Raw genomic sequence first — 16777 nt, 5'->3', positions numbered from 1 at the left:
ACTTTTAACATAAAGAAGTAAATGTCAGTCTTATATATAGCTTCTATAGCAACTAAAATCAATATTAGTTGGATAATGTTGCCATTGGTCATCAAGGTCTGACTACTATTAAATGTTGCAAATGCTGGGTTAACATTATCCACTGCTTAGACTCTAGCTATATTTATTTTGTATATTTAAGTGTATATTTTTCAGGCCTAGGAATAATACATATGTGCCAGTGTGACTGAAGCATTGCCAAGTGTACTTTCAGGTTCAAAATTTTTTTGTGAGAATTTTTCTCTATCTACAACATATAAGCTGAATGGGAAAAGCGTGTTTGTTCATCTGACATTGTCCAAACGAACAAGGGAATTGAGAAGCTTGCCTTTGTTCTCACCATATTATATTAGAGCATTTACTGATTTAACAGTATATTGAGGTGTTACTCTTAGCATGTGGCAGAAGGCTCCAGTGATTTGCCTCCCTAAACGTCTTGTTTACTGACTGAAGGCAGTAGCGGTCTTCACCTCCTTTCTTAATCATTTCTTTCCCTGCCGGCTTGATCTAACACCCATACCAGATCTTTGATTTAGAAACAAACAGATCAAAGTTGGCAAAGAAAGGAACTCGCCTCCAAACAAGTGTATTTAGAAGGCACAGTTTGTGGAGACAAAAAAGCCCGTATCTTGTTCCCTAATGATCTGCTATCTAGACGTGCTTCTTCCCTAGCCTTGTACTTGTGAGCATCATTTTTTTGAACCCAAGAATAAAATGTCTATTTACCCTTATTAAATCTCATATTATGTGATTCACTAGATTAGTTTAGCCTGTTAAGCCTTTATCAAGCCTAATCCTTTCATCCACTGCATTAGTTACCCCTCCCGGCTTTTTGTCATCTGTGCTTTATGCACGGATGATTAATGCGAATAACACAGGACTGAGGAAGGCCTCTGAGACATTTGCACAAAGACCTCCCTGCAAGTAGGCACTACCTTCAAATGACTACTCTGCGTTTGGTCTTTAAGAGAGTGCCACATCCTCCTAACTCTTCTGCTGCCTAGCCTACCTCTCTCCACTTAGTCTACAAGGGTGACATCAGAAATTCTGTCAAACACTTTGCTGAAATTGAGGTAAGCCTTAGCTGAGCATTCCCTGACGTCTAACCCTAACATAGATGCTCTCATCTAGAAAGGAAATAACCTGTCATGACCTAAGCTTGATGAAAACCATGCTGTTTCCTAGCGATCACAACTTCCTTCCTAGACCTCAGGTGATATTCCTTTAAATAATGAAATATACATCCATAGGTACATCTCCTTCCCTAAACCTATCATCCGCTTAGGGATGCACCAGGGAAACATTAACGATATTGGCAAATAAATGCCATTTAACATACTGAAGCTACACACATAGAAAGGAAATGCAGAGTGAACAGAATAAAAATGTGTTTCAGGGTTAATAATGGAAGGCTTCCTGGGGAAATTAGTTTGACCTCGTCACTATGTCGAAGCACATATCCCAAAACTGCTATCACAAGATATTATTATTGAGGCATTTTTGCCTCTGCTTTTTTTTGTACATAGTTTATTCCCTACCATGTGGAAGTTTGGAAGGGTATCCTATAACTACAACCATATCGACAAGTATAGAACGTTTATATGATATTAAAGTTGAGGATATATTTCACAAAATTATTGTAAGCCTATATGAATAAATATTAAACCAGATAAAAGTGACTAAAAGTAGACACAAAAAACTAATTGCTTTATCTCTATTATGAATTATTTTTTAATCTGAAAAATTAATAATATGACAGAGAATAATTGATTATTGAGCAAAGTTGGCATATTCAAGTTGATTGTTCAAATAAGAAACATTTTCTTTATAATGACATTATCTATAGGATACTAATCTAGTGAATTAAATGAACCTCAAATAGACCTTTGATTTTTGATCATGAAAGAAGTCAAGATGGCAAAATAGTGGGGCAGCTGGATGGCTCAGTGGATTGAGAGTCAGGCCTAGAGACAGGAGGTCCTAGGTTCAAATCTAGTCTCAGACACTTCCCATCTGTGTGACCCTGGGCAAGTCACTTGACCCCCATTGCCTAGCCCTTACCACTCTTCTGCCTTGGAGCCAATACACAGTATTGACTCCAAGATGGAAGGTAAGGGTTTAAAAAAAAAAGATGGCAAAATAGTAAGAGGCACTGTGGTGAGCTTCCTTCTACAAACCTCTCCAAACTTACTTAGAAAACATGCCAGGGGAAGTTGTGAATTGATCCAACCATTCTGGAGGACAATTTGGAACTAGGCCCAAAGGGTGATAAAAGACTGTCTGCCCATTGATACAGCCATAGCACTGCTGGGTTTGTACCCCAAAGAGATAATAAGGAAAAAGACCTGTACAAGAATATTCATAGCTGCACTCTTTGTGGTGGCCCAAAATTGGAAAATGAGGAGATGCCCCTCAATTGGGGAATGGCTGAACAAATTGTGGCATATGTTTGTGATGGAATACTATTGTGCTCAGTGGAATCATAAGGTGGAGGAATTCTGTGTGAACTGGAACAACCTCCAGGAAGTGATGCAAAGTGAGAGGAGCAGAACCAGGAGAACATTGTACACAGAGACTGATACACTGTGGTACAATCGAAGGTAATGGACTTCTCTACTAGCAGCAATGCAATGATCCAGGACAATTCTGAGTGACTTGGGAGAAAGAACACTATCCACATCCAGAGGAAGAACTGTGGGAGGAGAAACACAGAAGAAAAACAACTGCTTCATTATACAGGTTGATGGGGATATGAATGAGGATATAGACTTTAAGTGATCACCCTAAAGCAAATATTAATTATATGGAAATAGGTCTTGATCAATGACACATGTAAAACCCAGTGGGAGTGCTTATTGGCTACAGGAGAGAGGTGGTGGAGGGGAGGGGAGGGAGAGAATATGATTCTTATAACCATGGGAAAATATTCTTTTTTTTTTATTTTTATTTGGTCATTTCCAAACATTATTCATTGGAAACAAAGATCATTTTCTTTTCTTCCTTCCCCCCCTCCCACCACCTCTCCCGCAGCCAACGCGCAATTCCACTGGGTATCACATGTGTTCTTGATTCGAACCCATTTCCGTGTTGTTGGTATTTGCATTAGAGTGTTCATTTAGAGTCTCTCCTCGGTCATATCCCCTCCACCCCTGTAGTCAAGCAGTTGCTTTTCATCGGTGTTTTTACCATGGGAAAATATTCTAAATTAACTAATTAAATAAAATTTTCAAAAATAAAGAAAGAAAGAAAAAGAAAAATACCAGGGGGCATCTGGGTGGCTCAGCAGATTGAGAGTCAGGCCTAGAGATGGGAGTTCCCAGGTCCAAATCTGGCCTCAGACACTTCTTACCTGTTGTAACCCTGGGCAAATCACTTAACCTCCATTGCCTAGCCTTTACTACTCTTCTGTCTTGGAACCAAAACACAGTATTGATTCTAAGATGGAAGGTAAGAGTAAGAAAAGAAAAGAAAAGAAAAGAAAAGAAAAGAAAAGAAAAGAAAAGAAAAGAAAAGAAAAGAAAAGAAAAGAAAAGAAAAGAAAAGAAAAGAAAAGAAAAGAAAAGAAAAGAAAAGAAAAGAAAAGAAAAGAAAAGAAAAGAAAAGAAAAGAAAAAGGAAAAGAAAAGAAGGAGGAAAGGAAAGGAAAGGAAAGGAAAGGAAAGGAAAGGAAAGGAAAGGAAAGGAAAGGAAAGGAAAGGAAAGGAAAGGAAAGGAAAGGAAAGGAAAGGAAAGGAAAGGAAAGGAAAGGAAAGGAAAGGAAAGGAAAGGAAAGGAAAAGAAAAGAAAGAAAATACACCAGCTCAAATCCTGATGGGAAAATCCCCCCAAAGGTTACCGTGTCTATTATTTAGCATAGTTGGGAGAAAGACAGAGAGGTCTGCAGCTTTGTCAGACAATACCAATTTTGAGCCACTGATCCAGGGTGGAATGATAAGGATCTGCATGCCGGAGTGTTGTTTCTGGGTCTTTAGGCCTTGGACAGTGTATCAAAAAGGGAAAAGTTCAAAAGCCAGCAACAACAGCTTGGCCCAGACCCTAAACTCCAATAAGGGTATCACTTTCAGTCTCTAATCCAATCTGTAAATGATAACCAATGCAGGAATCTTAGATCAAAGGGAGAATGCTATAATTTTGGCACTCCAAAACAACACTCAACAGAAGTCTGCTCTGGCATTGACTGAAAGCCAGGTGAGGAACTTGTGGATTTCAAACTAGAGAGGCAGCAAACAGGCTTGACCCTGGAGCAGACCACTTTGGGAGCACTGAAAACTGTCATATCTCCAAATCTGTCCCTGAGATCTGGGGCTAACATAACATTCAATACTCCTAAGAAAGAAGGACCTCACACCCTACACCAAGATAAACTCAGAATGGGTGAATGACTTGAACATAAAGAAGGAAACTATAAGCAAATTAGGTGAACACAGAATAGTACACATGTCAGACCTCTGGGAAGGGAAAGACTTTAAAACCAAGCAAGACATAGAGAGAATCACAAAATATAAAGTAAAACATTTTGATTACATCAAGTTAAAAAGCTTTTGTACAAACAAAACCAATGTAACCAAAATGAGAAGGGAAGCAACAAATTGGGAAACAATCTTCATAAAAACCTCTGACAAAGGTCTAATTACTCAGATTTATAAAGCGCTAAATCAATTGTACAAAAAATCAAGCTATTCTCCAATTGATAAATGGGCAAGGGACATGGATAGGCAGTTTTCAGATAAAGAAATCAAAACTATTAATAAGCACATGAAGAAGTGCTCCAAATCTCTTATAATCAGAGAGATGCAAATAAAAACAACTCTGAGGTATCACCTCACACCTAGCAGATTGGCTAACATGACAGCAAAGGAAAGTAATGAATGCTGGAGGGGATGTGGCAAAGTGGGGACATTAATTCATTGCTGGTGGGGTTGTGAACTGATCCAACCATTCTGGAGGGCAATTTGGAACTAGGCCCAAAGGGCGATAAAAGACTGTCTGCCCTTTGATCCAGCCATAGCACTGCTGGGTTTGTACCCCAAAGAGATATAAGGAAAAAGACTTGTACAAGAATACTCATAGCTGCGCTCTTTGTGGTGGCCAAAAATTGGAAAATGAGGGGATGCCCTTCAATTGGAGAATGGCTGAACAAATTGTGGTATATGTTGGTGATGAAATACTATTGTGCTAAAAGGAATAATAAAGTAGAGGAATTCCATGGAGTCTGGAACAACCTCCAGGAAGTGATGCAGAGCGAGAGGAGCAGAACAAGGAAAATATTGTACACAGAGACTGATACACTGTGGTACAATTGAATGTAATGGACTTCTCCATTAGTGTCAATACAATGTCCCTAAACATTCTGCAGGCATCTAGGAGAAAAAACACTATCCACAAGCTGAGGACAAACTGTGGGAGTAAAAACACTGAGGAAAAGCAACTGCTTGACTACAGGGGTTGAGGGGACATGATTGAGGAGAGACTCTAAATGAACACCCTAATGCAAATACCAACAACATGGAAATGGGTTCAGAGCAAGGACACATGTGATACCCAGTGGAATCGTGCGTTGGCTATGGGAAGGTTGGTGGGAGGGCGGGGAGGAAAAGAAAATGACCTTTGTTTCTAATTAATAATGTTTGAAAATGACCAAATAAAATAATGTTTAAAAAAAAAAAAGAAGGAGCAACTCATTCTCCTTGGAAGTAGGAAAAAGTTCTGCCCTAATATGAAGTCCAAAGACAAAAGGTAGGCTAGAAAAAAATGGGTAAACCAAGAAAGACCCTGCTCCATCATGAACTATTCTGATGGTAAGGATACTCAAGACATAGATACAGAAGAAGAAAATAACTTCCAAACATCTACAAGCAATGCTTCAGAAAAAAAATACCATTTGGGCACAAATTCAGCTAGAATTATAGATGAGATGAGGCAGGTGCTTGTTTTTTTCTAACATTTTTATAAATGAAATAAGAACTTTTAAGGAAAAAATTAGAAAATAGGAAAAGAAGCAGTAAGGAAAAACAACTCTACAATTTTGTGATGATATACTTAAAGAATACTAGAAAATCAACTAAAAATGAGGTAAAACAATGAAAAAATTTCCTATATATTACCAACAAAGCCCAGAAGGAAGAGATAGAGAAATTCCATTAAAAATAACTGCAAATATTATAAAATACTTGGGAGTCTTACTGCCAAGACAAACCCAGGGATTATATGAACATAATTATAGAACACTTTTCACACAAAGACAGATCTGAATAATTGGAGAAATAATAATTGTTCATGGATAAATCAAGTTAATGTAATAAAAATGGAAGTTCTACCTAAATTAATTTACTTCAGTGCCTTACCAATCAAACTATTAAATAATTTTATAGAGTAATAAAAAAGTAATAAAATTCATCCAGAAGAACAGAAGTTCTAGAATATCAAGGAAATCAATGAAAAAAAAAAACAATCTGAAGGGATCTAGTAGTGCCAAATTTCAAACTATATTACAAAGTGACAATCATCAAAGCAATCTTATATTGACTAAAATAGAGTTATGTATCAGTAGAATAGATTAGGTACAAAACACAGAGAATTAAATAGCTATAGTAATCTAATGTTAGATAAACCTATAAATCCAAGCTTTGGGGGCAAAAACTCACCAACAAAAATTGTTGAGAAAACTGGTATGCATTTTGGCAGAAACTAGGTATAGACCAACATCTCACAATGTAGAGCAAAAGAAGGTCAAAATGAGTCCAGGATTTAGACATAGAGGATGATATCATAAACAAATTAGAGGAGCATGGAAGATTTTAGCTCTTATAACTATGGGTGATAGAAGAGTTTACAACCAAACGAGATAGAGGATCACAAGGATAATTTTGATCACATTCAATTATAAAGATTTTGCAAAAAACAAATGCAATTCAGTCAAAATTAGAAAGAAAGCAGGAACCTGGAGAAATTTTTACATCAAGATTTTTTTTTCTGTTTCTTAAATATATAAGTAACTGAACCAGATTTATTAAAAAGGTTGATAAATGATCAGAGGATATGAAAAGGCAATTTTCAGAAGAAGAAATCAAACTAATAATAATCATATAACATGCTCTAAATCACTATTAATTGGAGAAATGCAAATTAAAACAACTCAAAGGTACTATGTCACAACTATGAGATTAGCTAACATGAGAGAAAAATGATAAATGCTGAAGGGAATATAGAAAAAGTGGTGCACTAATGGACTATTGGAGTTGTGAAGTGGTCCAACCATTCTGGAGGATGATGTGGACCTATGTCCAAAGAGCTATAAAACTGGATATACTCTTTGACCCAGCAATACTACTACCAGAAATGTATCCCAAAAAGATAGAAGAAAAGGACAAAAGACACACACACACACACACACACACACACACACACACACACACACAGACATATATATATATATGTGGTGGCAAAGAATTAGAAATTGATGGGATGCCCAGTAATTTGGGAATAGTAGAACAAATTGTTGTATATGATAGTAAAGGAATACTATTGTGATATAAGCAATGACAATAAGGAAAATTTGGAAATACTTACCTGAACTGATGCAAAGGGGAATGAGTAGAACCAGAAGAACACTGTACACAGTAACACCAATATTATTTAAGGAACAACTTTCAGCTACTTAGTCGTTTTCAGCAATACAGTGACTAAGACAATCCCAAAGGATTCATGACCAAAAATGTCATCCACCTCCAGAGAAGGACCTGATGGATGGGGCAGTTAAGTGGTTTAGTGGCCTGAAAGCCAAGAACGGTCCTGGGTTCAAATCTGGCCTCTGATACTATCTATGTGGCCCTGGGCAAGACACTTAACCTCTATTGAGTAATCTTTACTGCTCTTCCATTTTGAAACCAATGGTAAAGGTTTTTTTTTTTTTTTTTAAAAAAGCTGATGGAATATCAGTGCAGACTGATATAATATAGTTTGTTCGTAATGGGTTTTGTTTATCTTGTGTGTTATCAACTGGCATTTATCAAGGCCAACAAGAAGGATCTAGAGTTATGGTCCCATCTCTGAGAGCATACTGAGGTATCAAAGGAAGGGAGGGGCAGATTTAAGTCTTCAGGGCACATGGTGTTCATTTTAAATCTCTATTTCAAACAATTTTGATGAAATATAAACAGTTTGAATTTTGGTACTATCTCTAAAAATGTTTCCTATTTTAATTATAGGGGCAGCAAATGATCTTTTAAAGCAGCAGTTTTTGTTATCAGAAATAAACAGTGGCAATAAAATGGACAAAAAAATACATTTCAGACTTTCAGTATTAATAAGCAATATCAGGTTTCAATTATTTCAGCTTGATAAGTTGAAATTGATGGGGCATTTATGAAAAATTTAATATATTTTTGGCTTGATCATCTTATTGTAATAGAGCTGTTTGTGTGTAGTGTAGTGTATGGAGGAGGGGGAAGAATCAATCTAAACACATTCCAAAAAAGATTTCATCAATTCTGAACATATTTTAAAGGTTTCTTCTCTCCTTGATTGATCTATTGTTACAAATATCACACACCTATCAATCAACATCCAAAAATCAGTCTTTTAATTACTGTGGAAAAGAATTATCAACTCAATTCAACAAGCATTTATTAAATATCTATTTTATGTGTCAGGTAATATGCCAGATAGTAAAGATAGAGTGCTATATTCACTTTCAAGTACCTTTCACTCCATTTTGGAGAAGGAAAAGGAGATTTAACATACATATGTTCTCTCTGTTTATGAAGAAACTGCTGAAATACAAATGAACTACACGACAGGAGATTATTTAGCTGGAGAGGTTCCAATTCTTATTGCATATCTGGGATAAATAAAAAAGTTACAAAAAATCAAATGCCTGAATTGGCCAGCACAGAGCCTTTTCTGTAGTTGATGTTTAATATCTGTTGCCTTGAATGTGTCCTAGTACATGAAGTCAACTGCTGGTTTTTTGGTAATTAGGTGGCACCACAGAGCATTAGACCTGAAATCAGAAAGACTTGTGTTCAAATCCAGCTTCAGACACTTAACTGGCTGTGCGACTGAGCAAGTTACTTAACCTCTGTCTAGCTCTGCTTCTTCATCTGTATAATAGGGCTAATAATAGCTATTTCAAACTTACAAATGTTAAAAATGATTTCTCCATGTAATTGGTAGAAATAATGTATTACAGAAAAAACCTTCTTCAAACTTAAAAGCATTATGTAACTGCTAGCTGTTATTGTTGTTATTTTGCCCTGGGCGATATTAACATGATTGTTTCTGCTTACATAACTTTATTTTTGGCATATAAACGGATAGTTGAACAGTCCTTAACAAACCTACCTCACTCTCTTAAGCAGAATAATAACCTACTTACCTTTATTCATTTCCCCTTAACTATTTATTCAGACTACCACATCACAAGAAATTTCCAATTGGTCATGCCCGAGGTATTAAAGTTTGATTATACTTTAAGATTTCGGACCAGAACTGTGATTTGACTCCCTCTAGTAAGGCAGGCCACCACTTGCTCGGCAACTTATGCTCTCAGAGACTTGTCTGAGGGGACTGAGAAGCAGACCTTGAGCTCAGCTTGGGACAGATTTTGAAGCCATTTCTCTATCCATCATTCCTCCCTGGCTCTTTATATTAAAAGTAAACTGAAAGGGATCCCCAATTTTCATATTCACTAAACATGCAAAAACTGTTAAAGACCTACATTTCTAGGAGTTGCATAAAATAGAGTAGAAAGTATAGAATGAATAATTTAAGCATAATTTATATTTAGCCTAAATTGCATATTTGTGTATTTCTGTAATTTTAGACATGAAGGAACAGACTCTCCACCAGATTCAGATGATGTCATTGTGGTATTAAGTAACTTCAGAAGTAAGATTCTGAAAGTCCAGGTATGTGAAACAAAGCTTCCTTGTGTGTATTATATTTGGTAAATTATCTGAAATCTGAATTTTTTTTAAAAATCAGAGTGTACCATATTCTAATGCTTCTTCTTATATGAATGTAAATATATCAGTTAATTATGTAAATGTATAAAAATTATCTTGTTTAGCTGTCTTCGCTTGATTTTTTGAGATTCTGTTTACATTCACATTCAATTTATGGCTACTATTTCATTCAACTGGAGCACATTGAAAAGCAATAGTGTATCAAATGTCCTGTAATATAGTAGATGCTAGTACAGGGCATTCCAAAATCTTAAACTTTAAACTCTATAGCTTTGTAAATCTTCTTAAAATAGTATTTCATAGTGATTTTATAGGATTTTATAGTAATTTTTCTATATTTTATAGTAATCTAACATAATCATTACTGATTTACCTCTAATGTGAAACATATGTATAAGAAAGAGGAAATGACATTTGAGAATATAGGAAGAGTGTCTGTACTTGACCAAAACATATAAGAGAAATGTATGTAATAAATGACAATTTAAAAACTACTCAGAGATCATTTTCCAAACTATCTCAAAAAAAAAAGGAAGATTACAAAATAATAGAGAAGATTTCAAATGGCATTTTAAACAGAAAAGGAGAATAATAAGAAATCAGTGACTTCAGAACCATGTATAAGTAATTTCTTCTGTAATTTTCAGGAGAAATGTTTGACTTTTTACTATTTTTTAAATGTTTTATTATATATTTTATTATATATGCCTGATGAAAACTCAATTTCCCATAGCAGATAATTTTCCATAATAATTGACACAGAAGAATAAAGAATACAAGCTCCTATTATATTTATTCTTGGTTAATATTTTAAAGGGATTTTATTTAGAGTCAAATGTAACCTTAAGAGTCTTCTCCAAGATGTTTCTTTATTGTTAAGAATCTTATAAAACTCCTTATCCAAGTATACAATTATCCTCAATCTTTTCAAGGCATATAAAATGGAATTTGCCAACGAAACAATGTTGTTCACATACCATGAAGTATGCCACACATTCATGAAGAATAATTTTCCACATACTCTTGTTTGTCAATGAAATTATTCTGATTGCAATAAACTACAGAACACTAGAAGTCCTCATAAGTCAGATTAATGTATATTCAAAAGACTAATATTTCACAAGGGCAAAAAACAAATAAAAGAAAATTATATATTGCCTATGAAATGCAGTTGAATGGACAGCCCACTGAATTATATATGTGTTCAACATCAGTGTATGTGTTATATACATATATATCAGTATATGTGTTCTATACAGTTACTGTGAGTGGATATTGTCTTGAGGCTAAAACTAAGTAGGGGAAGAAAAGTGAAATCAATAACATTTAGGAAATTTTACTTACATGGAAGTTCAAAATTAGGAGGATAATATGTTAATAGTAGAAATGAGTTAAGATAACTAGTCCTAATTTCACATTAGCCTAGTCATTTAATATTTAATTCATCTTTTCATGAAATAATATACTTCCTTATATGTCTTCACTTTTAATCAAATACTAAAAAAGGTAGAAATCAAACCAAGATGGCAAAGTAAGAAACATCCAGAGCCCACCAACCACCCTTCCAAATGACCACTAAGGAACAAGGACACCTCAAAACAAATCACAGAGAGGCAGAACCAACAGAAGAAGGAATGAAGCAATGCTTCAATACAGAAAAAACATTGAGAGGCAACAAGAAGGACTCATCTCAATGGGTTATAAGAAGAGAGCACTGAACAAGCCTCAGCAGAACTCAGATACAATATAGCTCAAGCAGCAGAAGAAACAGAACAGCTGACTCAAATCAGCCTTAGCAGGGTAAGAGCAGAAACCAATGTAATAGGAAACAAGGAGCAGTGGGAAGAAAGTAGTCTTGAATAATCCAAAGAAAACAGAGGCTGGGTAGGATGCAGCTTGGGTAGCAATGGGAAGAACTCAATCCAACAAGGTCCAGCCTCAATGGGATTAGACGAAACCCAACTTCAACTAGTTGAACTGAACAACTGTTACTGAACAGTTGGAATTCCACACAACAGGCCAACTGGGCCCTCTACAGAGTACTCCCTTCACCCTAAGAACAGAGGTAAGCTTCAGCATATAGACAAAATTAAGGGAAAAATTAATCCCAAAATGGACAAAGAAAATATGAAAGGATAAATGAACCTCTGAAAGAACTCCAAAAAAGTATAGAAAAACAAATAATAAAGAACTTGGAAGAAAAATTAGAAAAGGAAATGATGGGAAAAAACAACAACAAAACCTTACTGAAGGAAACATTTCTCTAAGAAAAGGAAATACAATACCTCAAACAGGAGAATAATTTTCTAAGAAAGGAAGTAAAAAGCCTTTAAGGAAAAAAATGGCTCCTAAAAATTAGAATAGGACAAATGGAAGCTAATGACTTCATGAAAAACAATAAACAATAAAACAAATTTTAAAGAATTTTAAAATGGACCAAAATTTGAAATCTCTCACTGGAAAAACAACTGACCTGGAAAATAGATCCAGGAGAAACAATCCAAGAATAATTGGATTGCCTGAAAGCCATGATCAAAAAAAGAATACTATTAAAAGAAATTGTAAGAGAAAATTGTCTTAATATTCTTTAAAAGAAAAAAAGAAATTAAAAGAATCCACTGATCACCTCCTGAAAGAAACCCCAAATATAAAAATCCCAGAACTAGTTTGACCAAATTCCAGAAATTTCAAATCAAGAGAAAATACTGCAAACAGCCAGAAAACAACAATTAAAATATTGGGGAAGAACCATCAGAATTACAAAGAACCTAATATTTTTAGATTAAAGAATCAGAAGAGGGAGATAACATGAATCATGGTAATAATTAAAAAATAAAAAATTTAATAGAAGAAAAGGATCAGAAATAATGGAATGTGATATTCCACAAGGCCTTTGCCTACACTCAAAAATCACCTATCCAGCAAAATTGAGCATAATACTCCAGGAGAAGAAATTGATATTTAATGAAATAAAGGAATTCCAGACATTCCTGAGGAAACAGCCAGTGGTAAAAAAAATTCATAGATCAAATTAGACATTCCAAAAAAATGCATAAAAAAGTAAACCAAAAAAACCTCAAGGGAATTAGTAGGGTTAAACCAATCATATCCATGCATAGAAAAGTGGTGACTAGGACACTTATTATTTGTACAAGAGCTATATCTAAAGTATTTGATATACTTAAAGTAATCATGGGAAACAATGGCATTAAGCTGATTGTATTCTTTGCATAGTAAAATGATACATAGAGTACTTAAGATACTTATGGTATAAAATATATTTAAGATATTTAATATACTTTAAGATAATAAATAGAAACAAAGGGGTTATTAGTAAATACTAGTAAGAAGGTGATAATTAAAATGCTTAAGATATCTAAGATGCTTGCAGTACCTTAGATACCTAAAATACTTAGGATGCTTGAAGTACAGAAGATACTTGAGAACTTTATCACTTTATCACCATTAGGGCAATGAATAGAAGCATATATAGACAAAAAGGAGGGAGGGAATTGAATATAATTAGTTATTTTTAATGTAGATATAAGAAAGAGTAATACATTGCAAAAAAGAAAAAAGAAGAGAAAATTTGGACTAAATTATCTTCGAGGAGGCATGAATGAATTGATACAGTGGAAGAGAAGATAATGATGAGGTGGCAATGCTTGAATCTTACTCTGAGTGGAATTAGCACAAAGTGAGGGCAATGTCCATACTTAGGTATATAAATCTATCTTATTTAATAGAGAAATAAGAAGGTGAGGGGTGATAAAAAAAGGAGAGGGGAGGACAGACAAAATGGAAAGGAAATTCAGGGAGGCAGGTGGATGGAAGCAAAAACATTTGTGAACAGAGAAAGGCTGAATGGAGAGAAAGAAAGATAGGGAGGGAGGAGGGAAATAAGATGGAAGGAAACACAGTTAGTAATATTAACTCTGAAGGGGAATGGGATTAACTCACCCATAAAATACAAGAGAGTAGCAGAGTGGATTAAAAACCAGAATCCCACAATAGGCTATCTACAAGAAACTCATTTAAAGCAGGGAGACCTAAAGAAAGTAAAAAAAAAAAGGCTAGATCAAAATCTACTGTGCTTCAGATAAGATCTTAAAAACAGAGGTTGAAATTATGATCTTAGACAAAGCAAAAGTAAAAATTGACCTAATTAAAACAGACAAGGAAAGAAATTACATATTGATAAAAGAAAATGAAGTAATATCAATGTTAATATATATGAATCAAATTGAATAGCATCTAAATTCCTAAAGGAGAAACTATATGAGTTACAAGAGGAAAGAGATCATAAAACTATATCAGTAGGGGACATTATCCTTCCCCTCTCAGAATTAGATAAATCAAAACAAGAAAATAAACAAGAAAAAAATTAAGGCGGTAAATAGAATTTTAGAAAAGTTAAACTTGATAGACCTCTGTAGAAAACTGAATGGGGACAGAAAGGAATATACCTTTTTTTCAGTAGTGCATGACACCTTCACAAAAACTGGTCATATAATATGTTATAAAAACCTTACAACCAAATGCTGGAAAACAGAAGTATTAGATAACTTTAAGACCATAGTGCAATAAAAATTACATTCAGCAAAAGTCTGGAGGAAAAAAAGACTAAAAATGATTGGAAACTAAGTAACCTTATATTAAAGAATAAATCATAGAAACAATCAACAATTTCATTATAGTTAATGATAAGGAGAGCATATACCAAAATTTCTGGACCACAGCCAAAGCAGTACTTGAAGAACAATTTATAAAGTGTTTACATCAATAGAACAGAGAAAGAGCAGATCAATGAATTGGGGTTGCAACTAAAAAAAATAGGAAAAAGAACAAATTTAAAACTCCCAATTAGTGACAAATGGTCAAGGGATATGAATAGGCAGTTTTCAGATAAAGAAATCAAAACTATCAATAATTATATGAAAAAGTATTCTAAATCCCTCCTGATTAGAGAAATGCAAATCAAAGCAACTCTGAGGTACCACCTCACACTTAGCAGATTGGCTAATATGACAATAAAGGAAAGTAATAAATGTTGAAGGTGATGTGGCAAAACTGGGACACTAATGCATTGCTGGTGGAATTGTGAATTGATCCAACCATTCTGGAAGGTAATTTGGAATTATGCGCAAAGGGCTTTAAAACAATGCATGCTCTTTGCTCCAGCAATACCACTACTGAGTGTGTACCCCAAAGAAATTTTTTAAATTGTACAGAAATGCTTATAACCATGCTTTTTGTCATGGCAAAATAATTGGAAAATGAGGAGGTGTCCCTCAATTGGGGAATGTCTGAACAAATTGTGATAAATAATAGTGATGGAACACTATTGTGCTATAAGGAATGGTGAACTGCTTGATTTTTATAAAAACTGGGAAGACTTCCATGAACTGGTGCAGAGTGAAATGAGCAGAACCAGGAGAACACTGTACACAGTAAATGGAACATTATGGAATGATAAAATAGAATATATTTTGCTATTAAACGCAATACAGTGATCCAGGACAATCCTGAGGGATGTATGAGAAAGAATGCTGTCCACATCAAGAAATGATAGAACTGTGGGAGTAGAAACACAGAAAAAAACCATAATTTGTTACTTGTTTATATGGGTATAGGATTTGAGGTTTTATTTTTAAAGGATAGTACTCTATTATAAAAATGAATAATATGGAAATAGGTATTTAGTGAAAATACATGTATAACCTGATGAAATTGCTTGTCAGATGTGGGAAGGGGGAGGGAGAGAATATGAATCATATAACCTTGGGAAAATACTTAAAAATAAATAAATTTAATTTTTTAAAATTATCAAGTAAGCACAAAATTCAAAATCCTAAAAATCAAAGAGTTGAATAAAACTGAAAGTAAGAAAAACATTAAACTAATAAATAGAACAAGGAATTGGTTTTATGGAAAAAATCAATAAAATACATAAAATATTGATTTATTGGATCAAAAAGAAAGAAGAAAACCATTATTATTAGAAATGAAATGAAAAGGGTAAGATTACAACCAATGAAGTAGAAATTAAAGCAATTATTAAGTTACTTTATTTAATTATATGCCAATAAATTTGATAGTTTAAATGAAATAAGTGAATATTTTAAAGAAATATAAATTGCCCAGGTTAACATAAGAGGAAATATGCTAATTTCAGAAAAATAAATTTAATAAGCCATCAATTAACTCCTTAAGAAAAAAAAAACCCAGGGTCAGATGAATTCTCAAGTGAATTCTACCAAATGTTTAAAAAACAATTCTAATATCACATTAAACATTCAGAAAAAATAACTGAGTAAGGAAATCTACCAAATTCCTTTTATGATAAAAATATGATGTTGATATATAAACTAGTGAGAAACAAAAACAGAGAAAGAAAACCATTGACCAATACCCCTAATGAATATTGATGTAAGAATTTTAAACAAAATACTGGCAAGAAAATTACAGCAAACCTATTACAAGGATCATACTATATGATCAGGTATATTTTATACCAGGATTGCAAGGATGGTGCAATATTAGGAAAACTATCAACATAATTAGCCATATCAATAACAAAGCCAACAGAAACCATACAATTTTTTCAATAGATGCATAAAAGACTTTTGACAAAAAAAATACCCATTCCTTTTAAAAAATACTAAAGAACATTGGAATAAATAGCACATTCCTCAAAACCATCAGCAAATATTATATGTAGTGGGGATAAACAAGAATCCTTCCCACTAATATCAGGAGTGAAACAAAGATGCC

At 34.1% G+C, this 16777-nt stretch overlaps 1 protein-coding gene across 8 annotated transcripts in view; it reads left to right on the top strand.

The window, feature by feature from the left end:
• UGGT2 (UDP-glucose glycoprotein glucosyltransferase 2) overlaps positions 1-16777 on the top strand; it is a 245742-nt gene that overhangs the window by 168850 nt on the left and 60115 nt on the right. For all 8 annotated transcript variants that reach the window (XR_008914063.1, XR_008914061.1, XR_008914062.1 and 5 more), the window contains one exon: positions 9862-9946. Coding sequence is in view for 5 of the 8 variants with exons in the window: in XM_001377357.5 (XP_001377394.4) it covers positions 9862-9946 (85 nt within the window). In the remaining 3 variants the exon portion in view is untranslated. The remainder of the gene's footprint in view (positions 1-9861; positions 9947-16777) is intronic.

The sequence above is a fragment of the Monodelphis domestica genome, chromosome 8 (assembly GCF_027887165.1).
Source record: "Monodelphis domestica isolate mMonDom1 chromosome 8, mMonDom1.pri, whole genome shotgun sequence".
Lineage (NCBI taxonomy): Eukaryota > Metazoa > Chordata > Mammalia > Didelphimorphia > Didelphidae > Monodelphis > Monodelphis domestica.
This window is presented reverse-complemented; position numbering and strand designations above follow the sequence as displayed.